Here is an 11,127-nt window from a genome sequence, read left to right on the forward strand (position 1 = left end):
TTGGTAAGACGTTATTTTACGATCTCTCCTTTTACATAAGAGCAGTTGTCAATTTGACGAGTTTTACTGTGATTTTCACCTTTTTTAGCTCTTTTTCTGTGCCGAGTTGGCGGCCATGTTGGTGTTGGTGACATATATTGAGCTAGGAGATGTAGTTAACACAAAACTAGATGATATTTTACTTTATTTACGACCAACTGTGACTTTCTTGACTTGAAAAATTATCTTTAAAATTGGCAAACATCATATGTGTAGTTCATGACACAATTCAAACAGGATTATGTGTCTTCATTAACTACCATAGGAGGGTTTTCTGAAATAGGCTCCACCGGAAGGGGCGTGATATCGGCTCTCTCTTAGCTACTCAAAAAGTACGTTTATTTTGTTTTTAATACAAATTCCAACACTAGAGTTGATCATTTTAAAATGTAAGACATCTTCCTTTTAGTTCTGTATTTACTCTGAGTTCATTTTATGTACTAGCTAGCTAGCTGTACGGCAAGATATCTTTACTTCGTTCTAACGTTACTTTATGCTTAACTTTAAATGGCCAACTTCTAGTTTCGGTGAAATATTTTTCACATTAGGACAATAACAGTTTTTTATTCGACCTTTTTGTTTTAACTAAGTGGTTATTCACCTGTCTCTGTTGTGATGAAACATCTTCCGTGTGGTCGCTGCACACAAACACCTGAACGTTACCTCATTAACGGTCCATGCGTCAAGCTGTGCGTCAGACTCCTCACTTCGGTGTTTTCCGGTGTATTAAACGAACTAACCCGAAGCGTCTACGGACCAATGAGAATTCGAGTTTCGCGGGGGAAACGTCCTACGTCATAACTGTGCTCCGAAAGGACTTGGCTGGCTGTGTTCTGTAGGAGCGAAAAGGGGGCTTCGTTTGCTCTTCACATGTCGCCGCCTCAATATCTGTCAGCGAAAATACCGTCAAATGAAAGCAAGTGTCTGTTGTGGTGGGGGGATTAACCATCCGAAACCGATCGGCTCTGTCTGCGTGAAATAGGGAATGAACGACGAGACAGCATCGGACAGCTGGAAGAGAAACTCCGGGTGCTCCAGGTGAAGCTGCACGGAAGCTAAGCTAGCATAGCACAGTGGCTAGCAGGGTGCCAGATAATAAAATCCTTTTGTTTTAGAGATTTTATTGAGTATTCGCCCCAGCAAAACTACTGGTTTGAATTCTGTCTAACACATTGACATTTGTTTTATATAAACTTTACTCAAATAGCTTCTGTGTGACCAGAAGATACAGTTGTCAACCTTACTTTACTGTCATTAAACTTCCATCTAGGCATGTATGACCCTCTTTGGTTATCACTTGAATCAATTCAATACTTTTCCCTTTTATTTTTTCCGTTTATTTATAATTTACAGATGTGCTTTTTGTACATAGGGACGTAAACTTCATTAATATGGTACTTTAATAACACTGTAAGTAGTGTACACTGTTCCTGTAGAGTATATGCTCAAACTTCAACCTGAAAGCTGTTCTGATTTGAGTTTATTAGAAACAGCTAATGCAGGGAAGTGTTTCTATTACTTTGTCCACCCTCATGAGGTGGACTAAGTGATAGAAACACCTGTCAGTATACTAATCAGAAGCACCACAAACTACGTCCTCCAAAAATGACCATACAGTTCAACGCCTTGCTAAAACAGATTCAGCTAAAACTGAACATTATAACCTAGGATTTATCGCAGGACTGTTGTATTAGGCCCGACTGCATTAGTTCTAGCCAGATGTACAAAATAATTGGCAACTAGTCTATGTGCTGCCATGGAGAACATACTTGTAACATGGCATCCTCCGGTCTTGCATAGTTTTAATTACCATTTTTAAGTAAAAGGGTTGTTTTCTTTTCATAGTTTCTTGTATACTTTTTGTATGAATCAAAGAATCATATTTGATTCAATCAATTGGTTTGAATTTGTATAAGATCAGTCAGAATAAAGGAAGTAAAGGGAATTGTATGTTTACTTTCACACTGAGTTTAATAGATTTGAGCGAGCTGAACATTGCTGTTGAGTTTTTAGAATTTGATTTGACGGTTGTGCGGACTGGTAATGCAACTGGAAACTGAATTGTTTTCTATTGGGATGGTGGCAAGGATATCGCAACGTTTTGTACTTTGGGTGAAGCAGCCCTTTAATCAGGCTAGCCTTGGTACACCAAGTAAGGATAGTATTCAAGATGGAGAATGTTAAAAAAAGCTTGTCATAGAAGGAAAAAGGAAGAGAACACATTTGATCAGTTTGAATAACACAATTTTCGAAAGCTCTTTGTCAACAGTTGCTCAGCGGCCCTTCTCATGCCAGGCTTTTCTTTCTTTAGTATTGAGCAAATGCTGGCTGTGAATCCCGGAAAGACGCCGATCAGTCTGCTGCAGGAGTATGGAACGCGGATAGGCAAGACCCCAGTGTACGACCTGCTGAAGGCCGAGGGACAGGCCCACCAGCCCAACTTCACGTTCCGCGTCTCCGTCGGAGAGATCAGCTGCACCGGCCAAGGGCCTAGCAAGAAGGCAGCCAAGCACAAAGCAGCCGAGGCTGCTCTGAAGATGCTCAAGGGAGGCCTTGGAGGTCCCGCTGGAGTTGGTGTTGGAGTGGACGGTTTTATTGGGGTTGACGGGTCTACTGATGGAGACAGGTCAGTTTCCTACTAAGCATTTTCATTTCTTTACACTGGCTCTCAACTTGAAATGATTTTGGCTGGCATCAGCTAATGGTAGCATGTCAAAGCATCTGACAAATTTGAGATATAGATCTGTGTGGTTTCATTACTTCCTCTTCTGTGTTTGCTTAATCTCATCTTCTGCACAGCTCCCAGTCAGAGATGAAGACCTCAGGCAGTTCTCAGCAGTCTGAATGTAACCCTGTTGGAGCGCTGCAGGTGATTTACTAAACAAAGATAACTACTGCAGTTTAAGGTTTTATTTATTTTGTCTTGTCTACTAATAGATTATGTCACTGTTTAGTCAGTCCTTCAAAGTTTTGTGTTATTAGCAACATCTGTACAGTTTATAGTTGCATGTCCTTTGCTTTTAAAAGTATTTGTTTGTATACTTCTTTGCCAGGAGTTGGTGGTGCAGAAAGGATGGCGTTTGCCAGAGTACACTGTCACCCAGGAGTCTGGTCCAGCACACCGCAAAGAGTTCACCATGACCTGCAGAGTCGAGAGATTTGTTGAAATCGGTAAAATGCAATATGCTTGATTTTTGGACATTGTGCAGAAAATATGCATAATATATCGACCCATTCAACAAAGGAGAGATTAGGCTAGTTCAATCTGAGCAGATATCAAAGAGACTTGTCATCAATTAGGGGACTTTTTTTTGTGCAACATAACTCAATCCGCTGTTTCTCTCCAGGAAGTGGAACCTCCAAGAAGCTAGCCAAGAGGAATGCAGCAGCTAAGATGTTATCGCGTATTCACGACGTCCCAGTCGACCTGAGGACCAGCAACGACGCTGACACAGAAGATGACACTTTCACCATGGTGAGAAACACAGATAAAACTTTTAACCGTGCATCGGTCTACAAAGACGCTGCGTGTTGAATTATTCCACACATTACGGGAAAGAGTGCACAACACTGCATAACATGTGTCCTTAACCTCATACAAATATTGTGTTTGTATTGGTGCTTCATCATGTCGGCCATCTTCAGTTGTTTGTCCTTCATGTTATGCAGAATGCCAGAAGTTATACAACTGCCACCCTATTACCCCTTGTCTTGCTCTTAAATCTTGCTGGCAGATAATAACGGGGGTTTATTTAATGAACTTAATCTCCACTGCACACACAGCACATGGGGAACAGAGCCGAGTCGGGAAAAAGTAAAGGCTTCAGCTGCACGTGGGACTCTCTGCGTAACTCTGCTGGAGAGAAGATCCTCCAGCTCCGCACCCACCCTCTGGGAATGCCCTCCGACTCCAACTTCTGCTCTTTGCTGAACGACCTGTCTGTGGAGCAGCGCTTTGACGTCAGTTACCTGGATCTAGGTGGGTTTACAAACAGCAGCAGTTTAACACAAAAATGTATATAGTGAATGAGTTCAGCTTATACTAGCATGTGATAAACTTCATAAGGATGCAGGCTTTTGTTTGATGCCTCTTACTGCTTTCACATCTGGTTTACATCATCTGCTCAAGCTAAGAATGTCACAGCGTCACGAGTGCTTGTTGATAGCAGCACACCACCATCAAATGCCGTGCTGTGTGGTTTGTATTAGTGTCATCAGATATGGAGGATGAAGTAGCATGCAGCTGTATGTTGTCACGATGATCCATTTTATATGTGGGCAGCCCTACACAGATAAGAATGTGACTAATTTAGTGCTGAATTTACTAGCTAAATGATTGATATTTATTTGTTATTTGAGCTGGAATTTATTGAGTAGCAATCATCAAGCAAGTTTAAGATTATAAAAAATTGTGTTCATATGACTCATAAACAGGGATTATTAAAAACAAATGTTATTTGTTGTATTGATATAGTAATAAAATATTTGTAGACATATTAGTGATACAATAACGATTGTATTAATTTATATGATAATAGTCTGTAGCTGCAACCACATACTTGATTGCATAGTACTTAATGTACATACATTAACAGTGTCGGCAGAACTCAATTTAACAAGTTTGAATTTTTTTCCATCTTTTAATTCCTTTTTATTAAAATAATTCACGTAAAAGTTCACATTTCTGATGTTAAAAATCTTTGAACCTACCACTGAATCTAATACTGTCTTTTTGAGTTTATACTGGAATTTATGTGTTGGCAAAATGTAGATTAATCACACTCAAGTAACCATATTCCTACATAAAACCTACCTCAGCACAGGACAACATACTCCTCCATTTATACTTACCTGCAATGCTTGAAAAAAAGAAAAAAAGATATTTTACAGTCAAAATCTCGCTGAATTCAGCTGCTGAAGCAAACAGAAACTTTCTTTTTTAACGTTCCTCTTTTTTATTGTTTTTCAGATGAGCGCAGTCTAAGCGGCCTTTGCCAGTGTCTAGTAGAGCTGTCCACGCAGCCGATCACAGTGTGCCACGGCTTTGCTCCGAGCATAGACGCCGCTCGAGCCAATGCAGCCCACAATGCACTGCAGTACCTCAAAATTATGGCTGGAGGGAAGTGACGTCATCTACTTCCTCACAGACTCAAACTTGCCACAACTCAACGGCGGGATGGATATCCACTTCGAACGAAGGAGGCACTTTTGTGATGAGTTCAAATAACATGAATTACCTCAGATTTGGAAATAGAGACTTTTTCTGTCCCCAAATGAACCCCAGGAGCTTTTTTTTTTTGGTCGGATCCTTTTTGTAGCCAATGAAGATTTAGTTGCCCAAAAACTCATGCACCCCCTCTCATTGACATCATTTGTCACCAGTTATTCTTTTTTTAATGCTTTTTTTGTTCAGTTTTTGTTTGCTCGGCATCCATACATGGACACCCAGAAAACTAAAGTTTAATATTGTGAAATCGTGAATGTTGTTCTGGCAGTGAGATCCCAAATAACTGCAGACAAATTCTGATCAAAGGGGTTTGTAGAAATTGGACTGTGAAATTGCCAATTATCGGTGCTTCGTTTAATCCCCGTTCACACGGATGAACGAAAGACAAAAAAATTGCCATGTGCCGAAACATGGAGAGAAAAGGACTCTGCTGATTCGATATCAGAGGAAAACTATTTTAAAGACTGTCCTGTTTTCACATGAGCTTGTGTGAGTATTGAAAATGTGGCTTCTGTTTTGTATTCATTTGAAACCTGAAATCTCAGACTGTTCCTCTCTGATGTTTTTAATGTTTGACCTTCGAGATTTGAAATTTGGACATTTCCCCTGTTGTTTTAAAATCATTCAAGTCTACCGTCGGTTGAAACTCACGTCATGTCAAATAAGTCACGATACTCTTCACTCGTTCCCAAATTAGAAATGAGATAAAGATCGGTCGATTCAGCTTCCTGCAAACGATGTGAATTGTCCTGTGACGTTTGCAACATCGCCCCTTTAAAGATTTTCTTGCAAAAGTCAGGCTGATGTTGGTCTTTTTCGGAGCATTTTAGAAACTCCCTCACAATCATGTTTTTACATTTACAGACATTAAGAGAGTATTGAACGTGAGGATAATTTAAACAATACAACCTTACAGTTCAGCGAAAAATCGACTTATTGGTGCCATTTAATCCTGAATTTGGAAAAACAGTGTAAAGTGTTATGAAGTGCCATTTTTTTTTTGTTTTCTATTACTCTTCTTTGAGCACACAGTCTTTGCATGGGAAGATCAATGAATCCATTCCAGTTCAAAACAAAGAAAAGGGGTGAAAGAGGACAAAGCAATGCGAGTCTTCTGAAGCCTTGTCCTCGTTAAAATCATAAAAAATGTTACTACTTACCCTTGACTTTCAAATTTTGTGCTCTTAATTCCCTATATTATCATCATCTAAACCCCTGTAATTTTTTTTTTTTCTGTAATGTGTCTTTGTTTTCTGTAACGATATTGATGATCAAGATTATATTCTGTTGTACCTTGGTGTACACACTCACTACCATCTACCTTACTGTATTTGCATATATGTTGATACACTGCCTTGCACTCATCTGAAATAAGTATAGATCGTAAACAGTTTGCACTACTTGAAAAGATAATGTCCTTTGCACAATGCGGGCTGACCAAGTTTCTGTACGTCTACTCACTGCAGTACAGTGTGTTAAATGTAACCTCATTCTCTGAAAAAGGCAGATCTGCATACTGTTTGTGTGATTGTTGAACGAAGGAACTCAACTGCTGGTTTTTAGTGAATTTTAGGTGCTGAGACCAATGTCATCAATGCTGACATCTGTACATTTCAGACTTCTTTGTTGTGATGGTAGAAAATGTCGCCCAGTTTTAGAAAAACAATGAACTACAATCTGAGCTCCACGTGAAATTGACTTTGTTTCCAATAAAGAATTTTTGTAAACTTTATTGCCAACTGTTGTTGTAACTTACTCTAATTCCTGATTGAGTAGAGCCGAGGAATGTATTGATATTATGGCATTATTATGATATGAGAGATTTTGAATATCATTGTATCCTGATGTGGTTTAAGTGTTTTCTTTTCCTGGTTTTAAAGGCTGCATTAGAGTGTTTTACTTGTTCTAGTAGTTGGTTGTACACACTTAGTCATTATATCCACATTACTGATGATTATATGTCGGTAAAGTACCAGTAGTCATCCCTACAATATTTTTTCAACCTTTTATTAAATTATTTTGAGAAGATTTTAAAATGTATTTCTTGTATTGTGATATTAGGCCACATCCCCTAACCCCAAGACTGAATTACCATTTACTAGAGTTACTACCTTGCGGTTGTACGCGCACCAGTCAACTTGCTGCTCCTGAGCTGTGGCCGACACATTTTTTGCAGAATGTTTTGATGGCACAGTTAAGTTGACCTTTAACCCTTTGTATAGAATAAAATGATGACATTTTATATAAGACATTTGTGTAAGATTTTGTCATACTCCTCATCAGTTCTTGCTCGAGTCCGAGTGGACATCAATGTGTTTCTGAGACATCACATTAACAAGAATGGGACGGATGGACAACCCGAAAATAAAGGTTCATGGTAAATTTATTTATCATTTTTACCACACTGGGGTTTAAAAAAACAAAACTATGTTTGAGTTATTTTGCGTTACATTCACACAGAAAAAAAAATAGTTTATATAATTGAGAGTGTTGATAATAATTTGAAGAGTGTGGGGAATGAAGCTGCTCCATAGTCTGGTGGTACGGAAGCGGATACTTATGCTTTTACTATCTTTTGGCTCTGTGCAGACATCCCACTTCACCTCTGTAGATGGGTATCAGTGATGCTCTGGGCGGTTTAAACCAGCCGCTGTAGAGCCTTCCTGTCCTGGTTTGTGATGTTTCAAGTCAAGAAGCTTCCTATTGCTCCTCTGTTAAAGTTTACAAGAATGAAATAAATAAAATGCCTTGCAGAGGCATAATAACATATAGTCCACACAATATTTCATCAAGACCTAGAAGAATATTTTATGTGCAATTATTTACAATATTATATTTTCAGTATGAGCTCTCGGCAGAAACACTTCATATCTGGAAACAAAAGCTAGCGTCGCCTTTGAAAGTTACCCAGTCTCTTACAGTACCATGAGATTTCAGTCAAGGTCCTTGCTTGGATGCATTTTCCACATACTTGGTTATAGAAACTCAAATCTTCAGTGCAGGAAAACTTCCACAAGTGAGAAAATATTATTGACATGAAGCTCTATCTTTTCTGTCATCTGCTGTGTGTGAGGCTGACTTCTTCGTCCGCGTAGCCGCTGCTGTCTGACTGCATGCTGTCGTCGCGGACAACTTCACCTACACAAGGGCACAAACACAGTCAGAAAACTCCATGCACTGTATACCACAGCACAACTGCAGCTGCGGTCTGACCTGAATAGACATACAAAGGCATGTATAGTACACCTGCTCAATGACCCGTATACACGTGCTCACACATTCACGTCCTTTTTCATCCTTTTATTCAAAATCTATTCAAATCCTCATGTCATGTCTGACCTAAGTACAAGAACTAGTGTACAGTGGGCCCAGAGTAACATAACCAAGTTTAGCAAGATTTTTTTTTTAAAACAAAAATGAGTTGGTGCATTTCTATAAATATTCTTGTGTAAACGCTGAGGGGAAGTGTTCTGGTGGCAGCAGCTGGCGACGCCCTTTTTCTTCTCACATTTCGAGCCGTTTGAACCGGCTGAATGCTGTTTTTGTTGTGAACGGGGTCAGCAATTTGGTGACCACACAAACAATTGTCATGTTCCTGTAGGACATGGGTGCAGTGTAGCAGAGCAACAGCTGTAACTGCTGCCTGTGACCTGCCTTCATACAAGAAATGTCAAACACAAATAAAACATAAATATACTACACCTTTGTATTGATGTGCTTTGGGATACGGGGAGGCTGTTTGTCCAAAATCTTCCTCTCCTGCACTATGCACCTGTGGAGACATGAGAATTATATTATTTACTGTATGTCTGTTTTGCATCTTGTATAAATAGGAAATAGAAAATATACATCATTAAGGCTGAGCAATGTATTGTTTCATTATAAACGTCACACTGTGCACTGGATGCTGTGTAATAATCTAAACTACACTATTGAAACCCATTTAGTGATGGAATAAAAAATGAGCAGTCTAATCCATCTGATAAATAACAGCCTGACCTAAATCCATTCTGTGTACTGGTTTTGTGAGAATGGTTTGCCTGTATGACAAATGATGACTCAAAATGATTCTGAGAGCAACCTATTCAGCATAAAAGCCAAGGGAAAAAAATGTCTAAAAGAAAAATCTTGGCAGTTGATGGTTCACCCACAAACTCAATGACACATATTTGTATCCATTCATCTAGTGTAACCACAGAGATGCCTGCCTTCTTTCAAACATAATGGGCAGGAGGCTAGCCAACTAAGCTAAGTAGTCTAGCTAACGTTACAGCTCAACCGAGGACACAATTAATGTCTTCATCCTCTCATGCGTCATTCCGACTGTGATCTGGTTTTGCGGATGTAGTTTGGTAGAGAGAAAATAGTTCCTACGTGAAACTGCTCACAACAAGGTCTGTGGATTATCTTGAGTAACTGAGTCATGATTTCTGGATTTTTTTGGGGGGGGATTTTTTGCCTAGTGCCATCTGGCAGACATCTCTACGGTGATATCTCCAAAACTCACTCCAAACCAGCCTGGATGGATAAACAGCACTACAGGTATGAAGAAAAATATGTGTTTTGATTTTGGGGTGAACATCAGGCACTACAGTGTGACACAACACGAGGCGGATTTCCTTTAAAATAAATAAATGTGATTTATTCAAAAGGGAGCCACACAAGTTAAATACGACAAATATATTATGTGTAGCAATTTTGCAATATCTCTTTTTCCACCATTGCTGAGCCTCTCTCTCCGTACATACTGTACATGTGCAGGTCTGTTGTAACTACTGTACCTCCTCCAGCTCAAAGGAGTTAACCTGTTGCAGGTTAGTGGAAACCTGCCCCGGGCCCTGTTGCGTCAGTGGGTTCAGGTACTGGCTTTTCCCCTCGTTAAGTGGCTCCTCACACGTCAGGATGGGTGGGACGGTTGAGGCAGGACTGGAATCTGGTGCGTCCCCCTCTGAGCTTGTGACAGTGATGTAGCACTCGGTGACAGGAAGTGATGCTGGTGCACCTGTGTGTGAGGCCTCAGAGGCAGCAGCTTGCGATCCAGGACGTGATCTATCTATGCGTTCTGTCACCGAGGAGATGGGAGTGTTTGTTTTTGGACAGTGTGTGCTGAAAGGCGCCTGGTGTGTGCTCTCGACTATCTGCGGGCAGATTAGATCATACGTAACCTTGACAACTGGTTTCAGATGTGCCGTCTCTGTGTCGCTCTGAGTTGAGTCCAGCTCTGGTTGACATGAAGGAAGCTGATGATCTTTTTCTATCACAGTTTCTCCCGACAAGGACGACGCCAGAGATGTTCTGTAAGTCCCGCTGTCGAGGTCTGCCGCTCTGATGCCTTTTTCATCAGCATGGACATTATCTGTTTGTTTGTCGCCCTGCATCTCACAGATTTTATCTCCACTTGGAAGAGTTTCTGTGTCCGCCACAGTCTGCTGTGTTTGCTCCTCTTTCCCGCTGTCACATGATTTATCACCATCCATGACGAGGCTCGCATCCACATCTGAATTACTCCTGCTACATTCCCCCAAATCCAGTTTCTTGCTCACCCCGATCTTGACTTTCTCCAGGACTATATCCACAACATCGGGGAGGCTGGACCTTTTTTTGGGTGATGGCTGCGGAGAGGTGGAGTCGGACCCGCGAGGAGAGCCCGTGTAGAGACACATCTTGGAGACGGTGTCCTTCAGCCTCTCGACAGGAGACCGTGGCTCGCTGCGGACAGTGCTCCTGAAGCGTTCGATCCTCTCCACGGGAGACGAGGAGAAGGTGAACTCTGGCGTGGCCAGTTTCTGTAGAGGAGTGCGCGACACATGAGAGTAGAGGGAGTAGAAAGCGTTGGCCATCGCTGTGAGCACCTGCACCTG

At 40.8% G+C, this 11,127-nt stretch overlaps 3 protein-coding genes across 4 annotated transcripts in view; 1 reads left to right on the plus strand and 2 right to left on the minus strand.

Moving 5' to 3' along the window:
* igsf8 (immunoglobulin superfamily, member 8) overlaps positions 1-729 on the minus strand; it is a 58,359-nt gene extending 57,630 nt beyond the window's left edge. Inside the window, exon 1 of the mRNA XM_084349106.1 lies at positions 641-729. The gene's annotated coding sequence lies outside the window, so the exon portion shown is untranslated. The remainder of the gene's footprint in view (positions 1-640) is intronic.
* A 135-nt stretch (positions 730-864) lies between these two features.
* tarbp2 (TAR (HIV) RNA binding protein 2) lies at positions 865-6,998 on the plus strand. 2 transcript variants are annotated; one of them, XM_084347824.1, is made up of 7 exons: positions 865-1,077; positions 2,351-2,665; positions 2,839-2,908; positions 3,093-3,210; positions 3,387-3,514; positions 3,823-4,018; positions 5,009-6,998. In XM_084347824.1, exons 1-7 carry the CDS (start codon positions 1,025-1,027, stop codon positions 5,164-5,166), a joined length of 1,038 nt encoding a protein of 345 aa, XP_084203950.1. In that variant the 5' UTR covers positions 865-1,024; the 3' UTR covers positions 5,167-6,998. The 2 variants fall into 2 exon arrangements, with proteins under 2 accessions (XP_084203950.1, XP_084203951.1); XM_084347825.1 differs by having other exon boundaries at positions 3,096-3,210.
* A 633-nt stretch (positions 6,999-7,631) lies between these two features.
* The window catches only part of tespa1 (thymocyte expressed, positive selection associated 1), a 12,086-nt gene continuing 8,590 nt past the window's right edge, over positions 7,632-11,127 (minus strand). Inside the window, exons 11-13 of the mRNA XM_084348562.1 lie at positions 10,048-11,127; positions 8,969-9,038; positions 7,632-8,404 (exon numbers count right to left, since the gene is read on the minus strand). The exon at positions 10,048-11,127 is cut by the window's right edge and continues 11 nt beyond it. Of these exons, the coding sequence (XP_084204688.1) occupies positions 8,322-8,404; positions 8,969-9,038; positions 10,048-11,127 (1,233 nt within the window). The 3' untranslated portion in view covers positions 7,632-8,321. The remainder of the gene's footprint in view (positions 8,405-8,968; positions 9,039-10,047) is intronic.

Source organism: Pagrus pagrus (genome assembly GCF_965226575.1).
Source record: "Pagrus pagrus genome assembly, chromosome: 3".
Taxonomy (NCBI): Eukaryota; Metazoa; Chordata; class Actinopteri; order Spariformes; family Sparidae; genus Pagrus; species Pagrus pagrus.